This window comes from Callithrix jacchus, chromosome 4 (assembly GCF_049354715.1).
Source record: "Callithrix jacchus isolate 240 chromosome 4, calJac240_pri, whole genome shotgun sequence".
In the NCBI taxonomy this organism is placed as follows: domain Eukaryota; kingdom Metazoa; phylum Chordata; class Mammalia; order Primates; family Cebidae; genus Callithrix; species Callithrix jacchus.
Window position 1 is genome coordinate 171912470 of NC_133505.1, and position 23347 is coordinate 171935816.

Here is a 23347-nt window from a genome sequence, read left to right on the forward strand (position 1 = left end):
TCAGATTTGGATCAGCTTTACAGAGGGCCAATCTGCAACTTGAATTACTAATTTTATGGATATATTAGCTCAGAAAATTTATTTTTAGCACAGCATTTGATTGTTTCGCAGGGAATAAATATTTACAAAAATCCTGTCTACCATATGTACAGTGCTGTGCCTCCAGAGGGCATTCCGTTAATAAGAGTCTGGTTTTGGAGATTTCCTTTTCCTTCTAATTCACAGGACTGTGAACATTCATATATTTAAGCTCTCTTAAAAAACAAACACACAAAAACCTCTCACATTTACCTCTAATATGTTTAAGGTTAGGGAAGACCCAGGGATAAAATTTAACTTTTTGATCTTACATATTTATCATTTGCCTACTCATCTGATGGCAGGCAGAGATAGTCAAAATAAAAACATAATTTCTTTACCAAGTGGTTTTTTTTTTTTTTTTTGAGACAGAATCTCACTCTGTCACCAGGCTGGAGTGCAGTGGTACCATCTCAGCTCACTGCAACATCTGCCTCCTGGGTTCAAGCGATTCTCCTGCCTCACTCAGCCTCCCAAATAGCTGGGACTACAGGCATGCCCCCAATGCCCAGCTAATTTTTGTATTTTTAGTAGAGATCGGGTTTCACCGTGTTGGCCGGGATGGTCTCAATCTCCTGACCTCATGATCCGCCCTCCTTGACCTCCCAAGGTGCTGGCATTACAGGCATGAAGCATTGTGTCTGGCCTATCCAGAGTTTTAAAGATAAAACCATGAGTATACTTATCACTGTGTACACAGTATGTGCAGTGTCAGCCCTGAATGCGTTCCTTCCCATAGCAGAAAGAATCCAAACACGTACACAGAAACACACATGCGCCACTGTGTTTTGTCCAGCACTTCTCTTTTCACGAGGGTGTGCTTTTAGTGAGTGTGCGTTTGCATTGTTGCCAGAAAGACTCCGAGGGCCAGGGAAGCTCCTGGGAAGCCTGCAGGTAGGAATTCTGTGCTGCTGGCTCCATAATCTGAAGCCATCGCTGCAGCACCAGAGCCTCCCTACACAGTATCTGAACTTTTAAAATTACAGAACGGACTTCCAGTAAGTAAATCATCGTACAACATTTAACATTTGATGTTGTCTTGTGCTGTCTGCTAGAAAATGAGTGAAGCAAACAAAACACATTAATTCAATGTACACTTGGTGCTTTCTAGGCAAACAAGGCCTGGAGAGTTTTCAAATGATCTTTTGTGAAATGTCTGTTATCGTCCCCAAAAATGAGCAAATGATATCCGTGAAAGATGATATTTTAAAAACTCTGTATTCAATTATTCACACCAAAGGATATCCATTAAAATTATGAACATTTCTAAATATATTTCATGTATTATACATATATATATGTTATGTGTATAATTACATATCAACAAAAGAACTCTTGTTGCTCTAACCATGTAGGTAAAACAAAGATTTTGCAATATAACACTCATATATGCATATATACTGGCTGTTTGAACTATGAATTTATTTACAACTTGCTTAGATAATAGTAAATGATTACTGTTCTATTATACAAACATAACTGTAAATTTTTTAAATACAAAGACTGCAAATGAATACATGAAAAAATTACACACATGTACAATATTTATAATTTATAAATGCAAAGTTAAGACCTCTTTAAATTATTGCACTTGCGCATTTTACAAAGATTTTTGTCATACATACAAAATCATTTTTTAAAATTTCCTAACTTATCAACTATGATAAAGTTAGATACTGTTAACTCGAAATTCTTTCTCCTTCCAATAGAGAGCCTATTAAAATTCTGGACACAGATTCATTGTCTTCACAAGTCAGTTCTTTATGAGCACTGGATTTTCGATGGTTTGTAACCTGTATCACTCTCCAGTAGTTTTTGGTCAGCAAGGTTATCAACAGCAAACTCTTAGATGCCTTAGCTACATATAGATCTAGGATCTCTGTTGTTCATATGTTCATGTAAAGAAAGCCATTTTGTCTTCTCAGAAAGAATGACGGTGCTGCACTTGTACAAATTTTGGTAACTATTTCACAGTGTGTTGGGCAAGCATGTAATTTCAAATAGGTAGGGGCCTTGTATACAAACACCTTCTCTGGGTAAGTCTATTGCACTCTCAACTTGCACACGAAATAAACACATAGCGTATACACCATACAACAGACCATATGGAAAATAACATTCCTACATGTCACTTATATAGGCTATTTGTGATACAGCATAGCACTGGGCATTAAGGTGACTAGAGAAAAAGACGAAGGCCGTAACGCCCATGATATGGTATTTCAGCGGGGCTAGAGTATTAGATAATACTTTTAGAACTTGCAATAGAAACAAAACCTTTCTACTTAAACTTTCGCAAACACGCAGTACCTCAAAAATATCAGATGAAAATTTAAATGTGTAAACTGACTTCCCTACTTAGCAACCCTGGATTCAGCTCTAAGTTTCCACCTTGGTCCTGAGGTGACATTATCCTTCGCCCCACAGGGCCATGCCTGGCTCTTCGTGCCATTGGTTACTTTCCTCCCACTGGCAGGAAGGAGCAGGCGGGCTCTCCGGGGCTTTGCCAGCCCTGCTCTCCATTTCTGGGTTGAGAAGAGAAACATCAAGTGAGGACAGCATTGCTTCTTTGAATGTTAAATGTGTTCCTCGGGTGACATTGGTGTCTTTCTCTTTGTTCTATCTTCTTAATTTAGAATAAGCACACTGCTGACATTTTCTTATTTTTCTTGCCATTTTTATCATATAAAATGCATCCAATGCTTCAGACAACCAAACTATTCCGTTGAAAAAAACCAAAAAAGTGTGCACTGCATTGGATATTACTAATTGAAACGTAATATAAATGGCTAAAGAAGTCAGCAATACGTGTATTGGCGAAATACTTACGCACATGTAAAAATCTCACAGCCATGCACTGAAAGCATGGGGAAACTAACAGATGACATACTCGGCTGATTTACATTTTACAGCAATTTAAAAATCAGAGCAATACTTGCAATAGAAGAGATCCACTATAGTGATTAAATGAATATAGTCTTTAAAGAATTAAATCCTAAATAAAATCTGCAAAGTGTAGAAAGCAAACATATGTTTGAAATATGTAGAGAGAAGTGATTTTAAAAATCTAAATCATGCTTAGGTACGGGAAACCCCCCAAAATCACACCATAACCAGTCACAGTTCTTTGAAGTTCTTGCAGAAGAGACTGAATCTGAACAGTTCGTTGGTTATAGTCACCAGGGTATTTGTTAATGAAGTCAAATAAAGGACAGAAATCTGATGAAGAGAGAATGGTCCTATTCATCCAACTTGATAGAATGAACTGTAGATGAGTGCCTATAAATGTTTTCAATTATAGTTAAGCAAGAAAAGCAAAATAATAAATATAAGAATGAAGTAGTAAAATTGCAGTATTTAAAATAAAGGCACAGGCCAAGGCATGGTGAATAATTTAGTCCTATTAAAGCTCAAACCTTAATTTTGTGTTAAAAGACCAGAAACACAATACCCAAACCTAAACCTATTAAAAAAAAAACCCAGGTATCTAAGGATTTATGCATCTACTTATATCCTGTACAAACATGTCTCATATACACGAATATAACAGTAAAGAAAAATTAACTGAGATTTTACAAAATGAAAATAAAATCTAAAAAGCATGCCAAAAAAGAGGAAACCTATACTGAACAAATCTAGTTTCCAATTCATTGCTTTTGTTGTGGTGAGAACAAGTCATGTGGGGCACCCCTGTAAACATCTGTACCTTCCTTCCATTGAAGAGTCAGGAATGGGAACAATTGTGTCTAATATTTTGGTCTATGTTGCAAGATGGGTTTTTCATACACCTCTTAGAGAGAAGCACAGGTGGGAAATGGATCAGAGTCCCTGCCCTAGTAATAGGGATGTTTTTAAGAATTAGTTGCCACATCCATTGCGTTTCCTTTGACCCTTTCTAATTAATTAATTCACATTGCCCAAATTCAATATTTCATGTTATTGGCAGGCATTTATGTTTCCAAGGACATTTTTAGCTAAAAAACATATTTGCTATGTCCAAAAGGTAATGGGATAATTGCATATGACTATAAAACTTGTCTATTACAAATCAACATAGCCAATATAAATTTCTGCAAATTGAATATCCTACATATCCTCATAGCTGGTTACTAAATTTACACTGGGTGGAAAATTTGGTGCAATACAATATGACCTTAATAAGAACTCATCAAAACTGCTGTTAGTAAAAACCATGTCTTGGCTTCTGGTGTCATATTTTTCTTTTAAGAAAAGATCTGGGAAAAAGACAAGAAATAGAACTCAGACAAGAAATAGAACTCTGCTAAACATATCTGACAAAATACAAAAATATTCCTAACTGCATGTTTTTCAAAACAAATTATTAACTAAATATTCCTGCATCCTAGGTCCTTTTATTTTACATACATCTGTGATTACTAAGTAAATCTTACACGTGGTACAAGCAATACTGACAGTTTATATCAAAATACAGTCTTTCGTTCAAGCTGTGCTTCTACTATGACAATATTTCCAAGAAATTAACCAACCAGTAAATCCAATCACATTCCTTTGGGAAACTGTTCAAAATAGAGATGACATAATACACTTGCCTATAATAAATTAAGAGAATTTTTTGTAATAACCTAAAAATGTAAAAGTAGCCATGAGAGTCCTAACTCCATAATTATTTTCTATATTAAAAAACGGAAGTCATATACTCTTTTAAAATTTTTGTAAACAATAATATTAAATAACATATCCTTTCCCAAGTTAAATTAGATGACTAAATTAACTTTTGTGAATTAAGTTGTATTTGGTAGAATCCAGCTTCATAAATTTGTATGCAGAAAAATATGCAACTTGTTCAAATTCAATTATATGAATACACTAACAAAAAATGACACTTTCTTGTCAACTATCAAGTAATATGCATTTTCCATCAAGCAAAGTCATTGTTTTTAAGGAATGGAAGAACGGGCTGATTTGTATTTTTTCCGACATGTTTGATTCTCTCTTCCTCTCCTTCCTTCTGTCTCTCATCCATGCGTGTATCATATATACATGTATGTATATGTCTACATACATATGAGTGTGCATCCTATATACATCTATGTGTGTGTTCTATGTATATTACATCCTTCCACAGATATATGTGTGTGTATACATCTAGCCACAGTGGTATTTCTCTTCCTTTAGTTATTACCTTTTATGTCATAGTGTATAATTAAAATAGCAAATGGAGCTCCATGTAGGGAAGATGGCAACTTTCAGAAGCCCAGAAGAAAACTGGACACAGTGTTAATTTTCAAATAATAACAGTGCTTATGTAGAGCCAACTCTGCTACAACATAAATAAACCATGCTGTAGATGCCTCTGATTTCATTTTGCACAAACCAGGCTCATCTGAACAAAATGCCTATGGTATTAAATATGTAGAAGCATTTTTTCAATTTTATTTTATTAAAAGTGATATTCCAGTTTCCTGCCACGTGAAAAGTGAGTAAGTTATCCATTATGATTGGCCTGTCACCTGCTGAGTGAGTCTCTGTCTGATTCCTTCAGGTTAGAAATAGGGTTGGAGGTTACTGTGTCATTGTGCTAAAAATCTTTAAAGTATTAATACACACCAGAAGTGACTACCTTACCATCTCTGTAGGAAGGGGTGCAGAGTATTATTTTTGTATTGTTCAAAACACTTACATTGTATAGTAATACTAGTCAACCAAAAAGCCATGCAGAAGAAACCACAGGTTTCTATGGAGTGATTTGATCTGCGAGAAGAGTAAAGAGAACGGAGACAAGGTCCAACATGATTGTCCTACTTCCTGCTTCTGTTTCTGTGCCATGGACAGAAAGCTCATGAAATATGACCATGCAGCATGTGGAAAGAGATAAATGAGAGGTGAATGCAGCAGGTCAAAGTAAAATCACAAAAGACACATTTTATGGTTTGATGTTTAAAAAAGAAATGTGTGGTACTTTAATTAAACCATGTTACGAATAAACCTTTCATTGTAAATGTGAGTCTAAAATTCTGCAATGACACAAAGTGAAAATACAAAGAAATCATTGTGAAAAATTTACACTTTATATCCATAAGAGTTGTCTGTTAAAAAAATTTACAGTGCCTTGCTTTTATTTTGTTCTTTATGCAAAGGGTTCAGTAAAACTGCCAAGACATCAACGAAAAAAAATTTAAAAATTGTCATCTTTTGAACTGATGCTTGAAGTTCTGAGATTTGTTGTAACGCATACCTCGTCTCTTAAGGTCTACTTCTTTTAGTGTTAAATGTACTCAACTCAGCCCTTTAGTTTGAACTTAAAAGAATATGTTTAGTCTGTCTAACTAAATTCATGAAACTCTGAAATAAGAATTTGACGTTTTCCCATCACTGCTTACTCTGTAACCTCAATGACATTTGTCCTGAGGCTGTGGACTACAACTCAAGTTAATTACAAGCAGGTCACACATGAACATTCACGATAGTAATGTGTAAAAATTCCTATTTATAACCAACAGCATCAAAGCAGCACTGATGTCAGAGCCCACGTGCAACACCCTAATGGCACCACTTTCAATCCCGATTAGAAAGATACAATGGAAAAGTGCCCCTTCTGACTATATATATATTTTTTTGTATCTAGAAATTTTCTTTCTTTTTGGAATGAGATTAAAATACATTTTGAAAGCTAAAAAAAAAAAAAAGCTGAGCCATTAATAAGAAACTGGAGGTCCAGCATTTCCTCTCATCCTTTTGTCTGGCCATCAGCTTTTGGGTTCTCATTAATGGAAGTTTTCTCTGAGTTGTTTCTCTGGGTCCAACTCAATGATCTCATATTCCTTTCAAAATGAGACATACCGTCAAAAGCTCGTTGCTGGGTTAGACATTGTTTTTTAAACTGCAGAGAGAATAAGAATAAGGGAAATTGATTCTAAAATCTTAAGCAATTGTTTCACTCAGAAATTTTAGGCCAGCCGGGTGTAGTGGCCCACGACCGTAGTCCCAGCTACCTGGGAAGCTGAGGCTGGAGAATCACCTGAACCCGGGAGGCGGATGCTGCAATAAGCCGAGATCGCTCCACTGCACTCCATCCTGGGCGACAGAGCGAGATGTCTTCGTTAGCGGAGAGCTGTGGCTCCACTTGGTTGTGGAGAGGTTTCCCAAAGCCACAGGGCGTCACAATAACTCAATACGGGGTGAATAATTCACCGGCAGAGGTGCCTTCCCTGACCCTCGAGCTTCCTGCCTGGAATCCAGAGCTGCGTGGGTCGCGGGCTGAACCAGGCCAGGTGGAGCCCGAGCACTCAGGCCTCGGTTTCCGAACCAGGGAGCGCTTTAGCCAGCCTGGAGCTGCCTTCAGAGTCGCTGCGGCTTCCATCTCCCCTCCCCAGGCTTGTGCGCCCCCGCTGGAAATCCTGCCTTGGGTAGCCAGACTCGCCCTTTACGCGCAAACCGAAACAGCTAACCGCCGGTGCCATAGCGCCTTGCAACCGCTTGCCCGTTAGGGAGCGCACATGCCTGCCCTTCTGAAGAATTTTTGTCCATTTCCATTAAGGCCTCAGCAATATCAGCCTATTAGAAAAGGCTGGTTTGCAAGTCAAATGGAGTCACTTGGCCAGCTGATTTCTGAACATGGGGTGGTCCTGGTTGTTCAGTGTCTATGATGCCTCACAGAAGTGACTGGCAGGAAGTCCTTTGCTTGACTTATTTACTTGACGCTACCTTCTTGAAGAGGTCTGCACCCCAGTTACCAGGTGTAGGTTCCCCCCACCCCCCCAAAAAAGGAAAAATGTCAAAGAAGCAAGATGAGGATCTGTGGGTGGGACAGCGTGTCGGGTGATCAGGGCTCAGTCTTCACATGCGGCTGCCTTCTGAGCCACGGAGGGGGATGAAATCCAAGTTGCGGTCTCCTCCCCTCGAATCACCTTCTCCCACTGACTGAGATTATCCCTAGGGATCAAAGATGCAGTTTCAGGTGAAGCTTATTAAAGGAGTTCTGGACTTTGTCTTGAACACTAACCAAACAGTTCTGTGCCATAGCTCTGCACAGCGGCATTTTGTGAGGCCCTCTGACAGCTGATGGTCACTAGTGTGACACGGCCAGGCGGGCTCTTGTGACGGCTGCCCAGGAAAGAGACTCAGTGGCAGCAGGGGTCAGGGGCATCTTGGCTCATCTGCTCTGGCCCACAAGAGCAGCAACAATGCTAAGGCTGAGCGCATGTCCTTTCTTAGTAAGAAGGATGACCTTGAACAGGGAAAGAACCCTAGGGTGTACTTCTGAGGAATCTGCGGGGTGGTGGAAAGGAGGAGATGCCACAGCAGGAGGAATACTGGGTGACAACACGAACCTTCCTACTGAGAAGTGCGGAGAGTGCGTCTCCCTGGAGGGCTCTAACCTCCTTACCTTACACTGGTTCTTATTCTGAACACTGTGTCATATATAGTCATCCTAAGTTACGCCTGGCACAAACTTTTGAAATTTTCTTGTCACAGTAAAACTGTGCTTGTGCTCTGCTAACACCTCACCCGAGGCAGCCTCATGTCTCTAGTCCTCTCCTCTTTCTCTTGCAGTGTCTGTGGTTCAGGTGTCACGGGCACTGTCATCTCTAACTGCATGATCACAACCACCGCACAACCATCTGACTCCACAAGGCTACCCCAGCAGGGCCCTTGGCCACTTTCCGGTGTAAAGTCACAAGGGAATCTTGGTATTGGCAAACACAAAACTCCTATGAGGCACAGTTTCAAAATTCTCTCAAATTTATTTTAGCAAACAGGCTAAGCCACATTCAGATAGACAAAACCCTAAAATATAACTGAAAAGTAAGGCCCTTTTAACCTTTGTAACCTATCATCAAGTATCATTTTTCCAGACCTAGAAACTTTCTGATATATTGGAAAAAGCCATACACTAATTTTGGTATGTTTCCTTGAACATCAATGATACATCGTAAACTTTTTAAGTGTTAATAAGATTCAAATGGCCGTGGAGAGATTCTGTGGTCCAGCCAAGTGTTCCGGCAGCAGGAGTGCGGCGGAGCTGCCCACACGTGAACACTGTTCTCAGAGCTCCACTGGGAAGGTGCCTCCACAGCTCCCTGCAGAGCTGGGCACGCATAGTCAACACTCATGCCCTGGCTTCCAAATACCTGGTGTAAAACACACAGGATTTCTGGACAGAAAGGACTTTTGAAGATGGCCTAGTTTTTTAAAACATCTTGGAATTTACATTGATATTCCACTTTCTCTTTAATTCTACACACACTTTTATAACCCAATTATCTCGAGTATCATCTGAAATCACACTCTGTATTTCCTATGATGACTTAGGCCTTTGCAGTAAGTTAAGACTTTAATAAACGCACCAGGGATTAAGGTCGATTAAGGCTCAACAAAACAAGGTGGGATGCTACATTCGTCTCCACAGAAGCAGGGACGAAGGAGAAACCATCTCTTAAATACCATATATATATAAACTTTTGAATGTTGCTTATTGGTCTTGTTTTCCTTGAAAAAAGTAAAAAAAAAAAAAATGTTTCGACAGCAGAAATTAAGAGTATATTAAGTTTCTGGTTTTGTGTAAAACTCCCTGGCCAGCATCTGTCCTCCGCCCTCCTACAGTGTCTCCACTCCACCCGGCCCAGGAGTAGCTATGGCTTAGAAGTTAAAACATGGCCCTGAGCCAATTCACCTGCAAAGGACTCACATGCATGGCTGCTGGCTGTCACCCTTTGACTTCCTCAGAGGTAATTCATAAAGTAAAATGAAAATCTTTAAAACTATCCAAGGTTCTTAACTGAGTTCACTCTTAAAAAGGATGAGGAAGGAATAGGGAGAAATATGACTCTAGAAGATAACAGATGGCTTAAATGTCTTTTCGGAAGGCAAAAAAAAAAAAAAAATAGACTTAAAGAGGAAGGGCTTATCCACTTAAGGTCCCCTTCTTCCATTAAACAAGAACCTGTGGGATTTAGTCAGCCTCCTCCTGCACAGGCATCCTGAATAGACACCACTGCGTTGTCTTTTTAAAAACAGCATTGGGCAGGTCCTCCACAAAATAATCATAAAAACATTTTCCTCCTTTTTGGTGTATGAAGGACTTTATATGAATAGACACTTCACATACACTTGAAAGACTTTATACAAATAGACACTCTTCACAGATGCATAGTGTACTGCGCAGGGACAGACTGGGGCCCTCTTCCTCTTACAGGACCCACTCCATCCGTCACTTCGCAGAATGAGGCACCCTGGCCGAGACTTTTCTATCCCAGGTCAGAGGACTCCAGTCACAAGGTCCCCTCAGCACAGATGCAGCTCTCATAAGGCCTGAAACTAAGTTGGCATTGCAAGGAGTGCACAAACTCCCTTTCTGAAAGAAACAACTAGTACCCCACCCCGACTGAACGTTGGTGTAAGAAAGCAGGAAAGGTCCCCCACACCAAGACAGAGACCCTCCCAGTCACTTGGTCATCTGGGTCCTGACTAGGTCTGGCCCCAGCCCCCAGCCTGTTCCCTCTGTCCCTCTCTTCAGAGTGCAGCCCGAAGGAGCTGCCCGAGCACCCCAGGTGCCTGAGGCCCATCTTGGAGGAGAATCGAAGCAAAGGGAATAAGTCACACCCCTGGGAAAGCCAGGCAAGGAGGCCCTGAGCCCCTGAGCACAACAACTTGACACCTAGACAGACACACAGCCCACAACACACCGATGGAGTAAAACAGTCCTATACAGATCTCAGGGTTTTAGAAAAATATCGTTACAGCTTCAACTGTTATACATACCTGCATGCTTTCAGGAGCGGCTCCGTGGGAGGCAGGATCTGGGTAAGGGTTGTATAGCAGGGAATGGCTACGGCATTGTAGAACCCAAGCTGCCTCGGTGCAAAAACCACGGACGAGAAACAAAAGTGCACATTAGCGACTCTAGTGATACTTCTCTTTCTTAAGTGAATGTTCTGTTTCTGAAGCCTAATTATAAGATGAAATGTTCTAGTTTTGCTGTATGTGATATTTGGGTTCCATGAATACTATTATAGAGTGTATTTTAAAATGCATTCTAGAAATAAAACACATAATGATTCAAAACATATTACAAAAGTTAATACCTGTTGAAATCTAAGACCCAAGTACATTAAATGACGTTCTGCTAGTAGATACACCAGTGGCTACTTAAGGTCTGTGCTTGTCTCCGGTGCCCTCAGTGCTTCCTTGCAGACACCTGAGAGCACAGCCTGCTATTCCTCCGCACGCAGGGCTCTTTCTGCCCTCTGGGTGACCGCAGCATACTCTGCCTGGCTGCTACTCTTGGCTTCGGTGCCTTGTGTGGTCTCCCAATATTTTATTCATCCTCCCTGCCCTCTTATTTGCATTAAAATACATGTCATTGGTTTTATCATAGCTCTTTCCATTTACTGTTCTTTTAATATATCAGATTTCAAAGTTTTAAAATCTGTAGTACTTTAAACAATTTTATTAAGAATTCTGAGTTACCATGCAAATAAACGATGCTACCTCAGACTGGCCTATTGAAGGCCAGATGTAAAAGATACATGATTAGCCAGAGAACACGGATTGCCTAATTATAAGTCACTGGCCAAGTGGCTGCAACATGTACAAGATAAAATCAGATCTCTAGACGAGGTGACCAGCAAACCACAGCTCACCTGTTTCCTTAAAAGACTGAATTTCACTGAGATGCATACAGTGCATACAGAAGGCTCTAATTTATGTGGTTCCTTCTTGCTTTCTTCTGTTATAAAGTCTTTCGTCACAGCGCTCTTACTAGAATAGCGCCTGTGTTATTTCCATTTTTAACTTTATGGTTTATGCAGAGGTTTTTTATTCTAATATTTAGCAGATGTCATGGGGCAGAAGATCCCAAAAAAGATATTAATTATTAGAAATTAGAGCATTTCATTTTGTGGCAAAAAATAATTTCACAGTAATCAACTATTTAAAAGCAATATAGTTGGTAAAATATTAACTGATTGTAGAAAATTTTCTTTAAACCTTTCTTATTTTGTAAATGAAAATCAGACTATTCTAAAACAAACTATTATCATAACTAAAAACACTAGAATAAAACTCATAGGCCGACAGCATCAGTGAGAAATTTCCAGCTATCCCATGCATTCTGTTGGGATGACTGTTAACTATTTGGATGGAAAATAATTTTAGATATCTACCTTAAATCATGTAACAAGATACATTCCAAACTAGTTAACAAATCAAATGTAGAGTCATAAAAAAGTAACAAAAGAAAATATAGGCAAATATATTTAATCTCAAAGTGGGAAAGAACCTTTCAAATACAATATGAAAAGCAGACACCAAACAGAAAGGACTAACAGCTGTGACTCCACATATGGGAAAATTCCATAAACTGGTAAAAAGCGACAAAAACTGCAAAATACATTTGCAGTAAACACGACGGGTATTCAGGACCCCTTTCAAATCAAGAAGGAAAAGTGAGCACGCCATCAGAAAAACTAGACAGGGACATGAGTGGAGGCAATGCCCATTCATTCAGCCTCTTTGTTGTGCTGGTGCCCTCTGTGAGCTGTGGACATGCCTAAATTTTGTATAAATTAATTTTAAATAAAGCAGGGAAATTTGAGAACTTATCAAAAACCATCATGCTGTGAATTTTTGAAACATTTTCTAAACTTATCTGTATCATAATTATTTGCCCACAACGAAATTCCGTTATGCCATTAGATTAGTTAACAAAAACCATACTCTCAGAAATACGTTATACCACACATACAGAGATGGAAAACAATGTGGCACAAGACCTCTGAAAACATTAGAAAAAAAATAAATTATGTAGTGAGACCTGGAAAGAGGATAATTAATGTCAACTTATGCTGACACAAAATGCAAAATGTACTAAAATAGTATTATTTGTCAGAAAAAAATGGACCTGAATCAAAATCTGTAATGTAACTCTCCAAAAATATCTTTGTTTAGCCAATGACAAAATATTTTCTGCTTGTTAAAAATATAGCAATTCAAATTCATCCACCCACTCTATTTCAAGTCAGGAAAGAAAGCCTACTGACTGCATGGCAGCTGTAGAAAGGAGTCATGGCAAAGGCAGGATGAATTCTTTAAATCCACAGAGATTTCCTAATGTTGGTCTTATTGTCCCCAAACTCCGTCTAAATGGAGAAGGTTTCAAGTGGTTCTGGGTTCTGTCCCCTGAACACTAAGTCCTTCCAGTCCACAAGGCAGCCAGACCCTCAGGATTCCTCACTGTGGCTTCTGGCCTTGGGAACAGAATCACTGGTTGGAGGTGGTGCTCAAACCCAGATTAAAAGTATAAACTCTTAGAGTCTGCTTTCCTGAGCGTCTTAGTAAGCTCATCTGAGTAGCGATTATTCCAGGGTAAACAACTGTTCTTTTTCTAGTTCTCACCTCCTATAAGATACATTTCTAAAGTTTCTATATTAATTAACCACCAGACCTGCCTCGACTATCCTTAACATATCGTAAGATGACATATGCTTTCCATTCACATATGATTTGATGCACCGTAAACCATTTGACTTGAGCAGTTATAGTTTACCCTAATGATTCACACCTGGCCTTGTGGGACTTCATCCTTCTTGTCTCTGTCCATCATAGGAATAGGCTGGATTCCCAGTTTCTTCATTTCATCACCCTAAAATAAATGGGGAGAAAATCATGCTTTCTCAAATTTCAAATTGTTACAAAATTTTCATATTATATAATTATTCCCTTTACTCATTCATTTTCTTCAAAACAAATATTTGTGGTTGTTAACCCAAGAAAAAAATGTCAAAATAATGAAAAACTTAATGTAGTATTATTTGTACTTTATCTTGATTTTCTCCACTACTGAATGACCAGAAACCCAGCCATCATTACTGGTTTCACTTTGCAGAAGTTAGTAAAAAATGTGATAGTAAGAGGAGATACAGTAAACAGCCAGAAGGAACAATGATAACAAGATACGGAATAACCGCCAGGCCCTTCTGTCTTTCAAATGACCTTCCAATGCATGGAACTCAGTGAACTGTGGCTTTCCGGAGGAGTATTTACAGAGGAAGAATAAACAATAGTCTGCTAAAATGTGCTAGCAAAGACAGAACAACTGACTACACACATCACCTGACTTACCATTACAGATAATAGCTACTAAATTCACTGTGCTGCAGGCACTGAGCTAAGGAATTTGTAAAATATTATTTCATTTAACCCTCATGAAATACTTTAAGATCTCTTATTCCCAGTTTACAGATTTTATAAATTATCTTGCTTTTTAGTTGTTTAAGTTAAATTTGCTAAAATCATCTTCCTTAAGATTTCCTATTTTTCCTAACTCCCCACTCTTCCCTCATATCTCTTTATTATTTTAGTAATGTCAGTCACGTTTTCAGAAATCAGAAGTACAGTCTAGAAACCTTCCCAGACTTGCTAAAATAGGGCCTACAAACAAATTACTATAACCATAATTAGGAATTTTTATATACAGGACCAAAGCACTCGTCCTGACAAAGCAAAGCCACTTCGAGCACAGCTGCTGCTCCATTGTTACTGCTTTAATTAAAAATCAGTGGTCTCAAACTTTTTGCTTTTGTATCCAAAGTGAGAGAGACATACTAAGCCCCTTGCTCTCCAAGACCTGACATGTCAAACAAGGCAGCTTTTAAGCAAACAGATTTGAATATGTTCTCGAAACAAAAAGGCTAAAAGGGAAAAGAACCCAGTGTGATGGACCATGCCTATAAGGGAGGGCTGAGCCAATCCGAGGCTGTAACAGAATGCAGAGCACAGGAGCGCGGTCCAGGCAGAGGCTGCGGGGAACAAAGACCTACATGACAGCGAGGGGCTGAGACGGGAAATATGTCTGCACAGGCAGTGGGCCGGCCACATGGGCTCTCCACACAGAAGTCGATTTCGGTCTGGATTACGGCAGAGGACCTGATGCAGGGTACTGATGGAATCCGAATTATCATCATCCCTATCTGATACACTGGCCTGAGGTTAAATACCAAGTGACAAAGCAGACTTTTAATCTCAAGCTAACTGGCACCAAAGACCACATTATTCATTATTTTTGCACAGATTCTAAAAGGTAAAGGTGGGGGATTCAGTTAGAAAGTTGCAGTACCCCAGGCATGATTTGGTGATGATCCAAAGCAGGGGAATTCATGAGGATGGAGAGAAAAGGCGGGACTTTATAGATACTGGGATCAACTGTCAGACTTGCTGAATATATTTCTGCTTCTTCCTATGGACTATGATGAGGTCAGTGAAGACTGCACCTAAGAGCATGCATGGAGCCAAATCAACGTCTGTGGACTGAATAACCAGTGAATAATAGGAAGGGAAAAAAGTCTCCATTACATATCGGTCACATTTTGGCATTAAAATCTCCAGCGTTTAATCCTGCACCTTCCTTTTGCTTTAAGTTGTCCTTTAGTGACTGCGCGTTTTCCACATTCATCTAGAATATAGAAATCATATTAGAATCTATAGTTATGCCTTTCTCATAGCAACCCTGTACCTAAACAAAAGGTGCATTTTTAGTGTGAGATAAAAAGTTATTTCACAAACAGTGCAAGGTTTTTGCTCCTGCTGGCATAGCTGGAGAGATGGTTTCATGAATTTCCTTTTCTTTTTAAAAATGATCCTTACATGGGATTTGTTTACATTAATATGTCAGCAACCACAGCTGCAGACTTCAATCCAGGGAATGTTATCAAGCAACTCCACTTTTTCTTGTCATGTCATGACCTTTCTTTGCTTCTTGAGAGCACTTCCAGCATCCTCGTGTAACTGTACAGGTGCCGTGGTGTTATATTCAGGACTTACGGTATGGCACTAACACAATGAAAAATATGCCAGAACCACAAGAGATCACTTTTTACTGTAGCAAATGATTTACTGGAGACAACTGCTCAGAGATGGTTAGCATCACAGAGTACTTCAGGCACAGCATTTTAAGTGGATACTTGCAACGCTTGAGCTCACCACAACAGCAAAAGGAAGTTGCTACGGAAGTATTACAGTAGTGCCATATGTACTACAGTGAATTTCATGCAGTGACACTTTGATATGGCATCTTTAGGTTTGTTTACATTTCTCGCCACAGTCTATAATAGTGTGTACATAAGTTCTGATAAACTTTAACTTATCATATATTTGTGTGTATTTTATGGTAGCAAATGACAGACTAGTATCTACAATACTTTATACACTTATGGCATACCTACATTAAAGTTTTTCAACATTTCTAGGCTATATTGTTCTGTATTTTTGTCACAAATCTCCAAAAAAATCTTCCAATATATTCTAAAAAGTATCTGCATAGAAGTGGATCCACGCAGTTCAAACCTGTGCTGTTCAAGGGTCAACTGTACATCTATGTACATCTACATCACTCTAGGTTCCGACACATACACAATAAAATAAAGAGGAAGCTCATGCGAAACCATGCACACATGATGTAAAGGAATTCTGGGAGAAATCATGCCAGGAGTACAATCAACTCAAGGCCTGCGATCTTCCTACAGTAAAAAATACGTTGGCTTTACTTCTATGAAGTAATTGAACATGATCCACTCTTCCCACTAAACTGGCTGATCTGCTATTCATGTTTTACATACTTTCTTCATATGAGTGAGACAGATGACTGAATCACCAGCTGCTTTGGCCTCCAAAGTTACTTTTATTTCATCAAATCAGAAGAGGTACTCAAGAGTTATAGTTTTTTTCACAAAGTAATTTTTGAATACGCAAAGACCTAGGTATTTGTGACTCAACTGGGTAGGAGAATTACATTCTACTCACTTACACACAATTCAATAAGCAGACTGAGCAGTACAATGCACATTACTGATAAATTGCATAATTCAGTCAAGAAAAGGTGTTAATCTAAGTCATTTACGTGTTGCTTCAGGAGTATTATGAATTAACATTCCAAACATTCTGAGGAGCTCATAGTTTACAGGTGAGGTGACTGTTGATTATGTTTACATATTCTCAATGTCTATGGTGCAAAACAATTATTCTCCTGAATATTTAACTGTAGGCGGATATATCCCATATTATGGGATCCTCTGAGTACTTTGTCCAGTGCCTGTCTAAAGTAGATGGCCGGCAATGCCTACTGAATGAACAAACTATCAGCTGTTAAGTAAGATAACTGTCACGCCATTGTTCAGTGAATAAGTTCCTAAACTCTTTCAGTTGAGCTCAGAGAATTAGACACATATGCAAGTAACATGGAAAAGAATGATCATTCTCTCTTTGTATCTGCATAACTGCTAATCCTTCAGTATATGATTCCCAACAGTTTTCTAAAGTAACTATCAACATGAACAACCACGGTATTCTTAGCAGTTTATCCATACATTTAATTTCTCCTCACCATCTATGTTAATAAGAGAATCAAGGACATACCTCAGCCCAGAATTCTGCATATATGTCATTTGCCGTCAATTTTGTAACAGGCCACAGTTTTGTCACAGAACAGAGATCACAGGCAGTCATCATCAAACCAATCACACGGTCTCTAGAACATAACAATATAAGACTGGTCAGCATAGCATCTGCACATTTCTAATAAGGACTAGAAAGACTTTCGTATTTCAGGAGTGAAGCCTAAGTACGGATTACTTCATGAAGGAAGAATGACGGCATTAAAGAGCACATACACGTAACAGCTAGGACAGTGAATGGAATGAGAAATTGGTGTCATTTAAATATGAGAGCCGCTTCTATCATGAGTCCCATGAGGAATGCATCATGTGCTCCTTTTGCCTCAATGTTCCTGAAGAAATCAAGCGTAATGTAGGCTCTGGCTAGGCTGTCATCTAAATCCCCTGGTACACTTTCATGGCGGCTATGAACCAGGCTTTCATTTTCATTGAATTTTGGAAATTTAGAGCAGGAAGGTATCTTAAGAGAAAATCTATCCCAATCCTTTCACTTTATATTAGGAAAGTCTGAGGTGCACAGATATGAAATGACTTTTCTAAGAGGACAGGAATTTGTGGCAAGGCCAGAGGAGAAGGTGGCTGTGAAACCTGCTTCCTCGCTTCCCCCGTGCAAGTGCGTGCTCTGGGTGCAGCCTCGAAACACTGTGCTTCCCATTAGCAGCTATTCAACACCTGCCTTTCAACCAAAATGACTTTTCCCTTTTCAGCCGCTTGCATTTGTAACTATGTGCTCCGTGTCTGACTTTATTTTCTAAATAGGGCTTGGTTTAATCTTCCCCCTTGAAGAAAAATAGTAACTTTAAAAAATTCAAAGATCTATCCCCTACAATTTGAATAGATTTGGTCTAGTGATATGTGGCTATCTATGTGAAGTCTATACTTAACAGAATAATTAAGTGGTAGTAATTAACAAAGTTTAAGGTATAACCTTATCTTTTAAAAAGCACGTTACATAACTGTAAAAGACAAATTATCAACAAGATTACAAAGTGTGTAATGAGTGAGACGATGCTTTCATTTCTAGCTCCCATCTCAGTTCTAATGAGTTCAAGCAATCCCTGCAGATAACCACCTCCTCACCTCTTCTAGGTCCACATTCTCCATCTGTGGGGTCCTCCCCTAGCTCCCAGGCCTGTCTTGACCTGGCAGACAGCACATTAGCAGCATCTATCTGTCAGTTTGGCAGAGACTCTGCTTTATTAGTGCTCTTAGCATATCTCAGTTCAAGTTAAGATGTTGGGATACCCAGAATACCCTGATTTTTATATTACCATGAATCACAGAGTTCTTTATTTTCCATCAACTCACTTCCTTTAGCCCGTTCAAATAATCATCTCTTTTGTCACCTTACTTTTCGTAAGGGCACATTTCAAGAGGATTTCAGGTCCCTTATAGGTCAGACTAAATCACTTTACAAGCATTGGTTAGACATATGCATAACCTTCCTGTAACCCCAAACAGATGCCACGTGAAGATTCAAATCCCTTACAGTGATCAGGGAACTATAAGACTTTCTTAATGAAGTACTTTCTAAGAACTGTGTGCCTTGAAGAATGTTTATTTTTGGATTTGGACTTCTAAAGTAATATATATATATGACTTTTTTTCAACAGGTAAATTCATTTAAACACAAATCAAATGTGAAAAACTACTGTTTACAAATAATTACTTCATATGTTTAAAATAATTCAATTTCATTCATTTATATTCACCAAAATAAGCAATGCTTATCATGGTGAAATAATCCAATAAGCTTTACTTTATCTCATAAAACCACTTGCATAAATCTGTACAACAAAAGAAATGTCCATGGAATTGGGCATTATAAAGTACACGAAAGCAATTTTCTTGCTGGAAATTATTCCGAACATAAAGTTGCCAATATAAGAATTGAAAGAATTACAAAATAGTTATTTAGATTTCACTGTCAAAATTACTTAGACAAAGCACAAAAAATAGAACAGATTAGAAATTTGGCATTAAATGTCTTTAATAAATATAATTACTCATTTTTTACTCCCAATTACAAACCTGTTAGATGGCCTTGGCAGTACAGAAATATTAATATTAATTGGAATCAACATTGTATTTCTATCCATGAATGGACTGTAGAACTAACTGCTAACTGGTATAGATACTTAATTCCAAATCTGCTTAAATAACCCGCTGTGAAAGGGATCGCATTTATGCTAAGCATAGTCTTGTATGATCTCATATAACCTAGTCACTAAAAACAATGAAGTGAGAGCCCAACACTATGCCTAAGATAGAATGATTCTTACATCATTTCTGAAAGTTTAACTACAGTCACTTGTCCTCAAAAATTCTGAATGGCTGAATGTATCAGGCATTTATAGCAAAGAACAAAACAGACCCTGTTCTCATAGCACTAATGTTCTAGTAGGGAAAGGCAGATGATCAACAGGTCAAAACTTTCATGAAGCAAGTAAGAGACAGAGAGAGAGGGAACACCACGTGCAAATCTGTGAGGGAGGGCCAGCAGAGAGGAGTGCTCGTGAAGTCCTAATGTGGAAACAAGGCAGGCAGGTTTGAGGAACAGAAAGAAACGGTGTTCTGGCTGAGACAGTGACTGAGGTGAAACACTGAACGGAGTTAAGTTTCGCAAAACAGGCTGGACACAAGATAGGAGTTTAAGTTTCATTCCAGGTTTGATGATAAAATCTTGGTGGCTTTTCCCAGGCAAGTGGCCTGATACAGGTATTAAAGAGGATTACTCAGGTCTGCTGGGTGGAGATGACTTACAGACCTGGGAAGGGCCAAGGGCAGATTTGGAGGGGTCACTTAGGAGGATACTACAGTAGTTCAGATGAGAGGTGAGGGCAGCTTGAATTCTGGTGACAGTAGTGGGATGGGGGAGTGGGAGGATTCCAGACATTAGAAGTAGAGCCAAATGCAAATTATTAACACCCAAAAGAGTTACAAAGCACAGCCTCTCTCTCTCCCATCTTCCTTTCCTTTTCCTTCCTTTCTCCCCGACTCTCATGTATTAATTATCCCAGACCAAGTGGGGTAGATAAAGAACAGAGGCTCTATCATAGGTGTGTGGATATTCCAACCTGAAAGAGGTAGGCACCTCTCCCTAGCGTGCATGTTTGCCTTCTCAGTGGCATCTTATTTCAAGATTTTCTTCCAACATCAGAAGATCATGGAATCACAGAACTTTACCAAAGGAAGGCAAAATAGGCCACGCAGCCTGTGTAACTTCAGGTGAGTTACTGATGGGCAAGAAGGAAGGCCAGCCCTCCCACATCACCCCCAATCCCATGTGGTGCACTCTGTAAACTTAGCCAGCCAAGGATATGCTATTTTGTTGGAAAAGAACACTCATTCTCTAATTTTATCGGGACTCTTTGAAATTTCTTTTGAATTTGTGTATTCGGAAGTATACTGATGTATAAGCAAGGACCAGATTTCTGTTATGAGGTAGTCTTAATTGCAACTGTTATAGTGGTTAAATGATACCAAGTGGTTAACGAAAGAGCAGGCGTGTGGGGGATGCACAGTAGAGGTTTGTTTAGAAGCTGTCATCTAGCCTCATTTTAACTATTTTATTTTAAAATAAAGTCATGAATAGAATCTGAAAAGAAACTAGGTTAAATTCTTTTTTCTTTAAATTATCATCTTATAATTTTTTAATCTTGCTTTTAAATTCATCTTCAAGGGATTTTAAATCACTGGGTTGAGTAGTTTAAATCATATCTGTAGTAACTACTATACGTTCATCAAAATGTGACCCATTTTGACTAATTTTTTAAACATTAAACTAGGCTAAGGATAATACAGTTTTTCTAAAAATATTATTTGAACAGCTGCATACTCAAAATCTTAGAAAATATTTTAGAATCTTAGTTTCCAATGACATAAATGACTTTCATACAAGTATAAACATGATATACTAATTATCTCATTAAAATAAACTTTAAGTTCCAAAGTCTTAATTTAATAAAACCCTAAATATGTTGCTTCTTTTAAAAATACCATTACAGAGAGAAAAAGAAATTATAAATGAATGGAAAATGAATCTCAGGTAAATGAGTACCACAGAGGGAACTGCTGTTATTAAAGTTGATAATAGAATCCTTGTGTTATCCCTGGAGTTAACACCATTCACATGGTCTCACAGAGTACCATATATAACTTTAAATCAAATGGGAACAGTTGTGCTCTTGCTTTAGAACTTTGGTTCCCCACATTTCAGGTCCTTCAGTTGAAACATCAAACATTTCTAGCAGGAGGCCTTTCTGCACTCACAGTCTTGCAGCAGGTACAGACTGGAGGCTGCTGCCACATTCGGGAAATGCTAAAGAAACTGCATTACAGTATTAAAAAAACAGACCATGCATCACACAGACACATTTGTTGTGATTCAAAGTTCACAGCAATAGCTGTGGAAAAATATAAACTTTTCAAGTTCTATTTCTGAATTATTTGAAGAATTAAATAATTATTCTTTAACAAAGAATTGTTCAGATGCTTAATACTGTACCCTTTCTTTGCTGTGGACATATATTTAAGTTAAGAAAAAACTCCAAGGGAAGTTGAGTAAAGGGATTGCCTCTGAAGGGCATAAATATTCTCTGGGACTAAGAGAAAAAACATTTTCATTTGTCTATTTCCTAATGATTTAAGAAAGACAACAAAAAGAAGAAAAATCATGATTTTTTAAAAATCACAATTTCAAATTATGAAATTAGTTTATCTTTATAATTTGTGTTTAAGAAAGGCAGTTCTTACATGAAATACATGAAAGTAAAAATTATAAAAACTACCCACCACTTCCATATTTGTCATTTTAATATTTAAAAGGATAAAAAGGATACTTTTACTTGATATGATATCATAGCCTAAGATGCACTATGGTTTTTTCTAAATTTTCTGAACCTGGTTCTATTTAGTCATAACAAGACCGTGCTTGCTGATTTCAATAAAAAACAAAAATTGTACTTTGGCCTGCCCTTGGCTTGAGTTCAGAACTGGTTTCCAGACATGACATCTGCTTTTAGTTGTAGTCAGGAAAAGCGATTTGAAGGGAAATTCCAGTGCAGAAATCAAGCAGTTCATAGATGATTTCTCCTTCTCTCTTTGGTGACCCTGTATTACATTTCCTCTCTCTCTTTTCTGTTACTAGTAGGTCCTTTTGCATAAGCTCGATTTAAACTGTCTGATATAATTGTTCCCCACCCAAATCTCACCTTGAATTATAGTTCCCACAATCTCCACATGTTGTGGGAGAGATGAGGTGGAGATAACTGAATCACAGGGGCAGTTTCCCCGATCCTGTTCTCGTGATAGGGAGTTAGTGCTCACAAGAGCTGATGGTTTCATAAGGGGCTTCCCCCTCCACTGGCCACTCATTTTTCTCTCTGCTGCTGCCATGTGAAGAAGGATGTCTTTGCTTCCCCTTTTGCCATGATTCTAAGTTTCCTGAGGCCTCCCCACCATGCTGAACTGTGAGTCAATTAAAACTCTTTCCCTTATAAATTACCCAGTCTTGAGTAATTCTTCATAGCAGCATGAGAACAGACTAATACAATAAATTGGCATTGAGAGAGTGGGTTACTGCTATAAAGATACATGAAAATATGAAAGTGACTTTGGAACTAGGTAACAGGCAGAGGTTAGGACAGCTTGGATGGCTCAGAAGAAGGCAGGAGAATGTGGGAAAGTTTGGAACTTCATAGAGACTTGTTGGAACTTCCTAGAGCTCACAAGACAGGAAGATGTGGGAAGACTGGCTTTCACCAAAATGTTGATAGTGATAAGGACGATGAAATCCAGGCTGGTCCAGGTGGTCGCAGATAGAGATGAGGAACTCTTTG

At 38.6% G+C, this 23347-nt stretch overlaps 1 protein-coding gene across 13 annotated transcripts in view; it reads right to left on the reverse strand.

Moving 5' to 3' along the window:
- Positions 1-1277: 1277 nt before the first annotated feature.
- PDE10A (phosphodiesterase 10A) overlaps positions 1278-23347 on the reverse strand; it is a 684633-nt gene continuing 662563 nt past the window's right edge. For all 13 annotated transcript variants that reach the window (XM_078370444.1, XM_008995354.5, XM_035297766.3 and 10 more), the window contains 4 exons: positions 17470-17581; positions 13622-13702; positions 10822-10910; positions 1278-7992 (listed from right to left, as the gene is read on the reverse strand). In XM_078370444.1, coding sequence (XP_078226570.1) covers positions 7890-7992; positions 10822-10910; positions 13622-13702; positions 17470-17581 — 385 coding nt within the window. In that variant the 3' untranslated portion in view covers positions 1278-7889. The remainder of the gene's footprint in view (positions 7993-10821; positions 10911-13621; positions 13703-17469; positions 17582-23347) is intronic.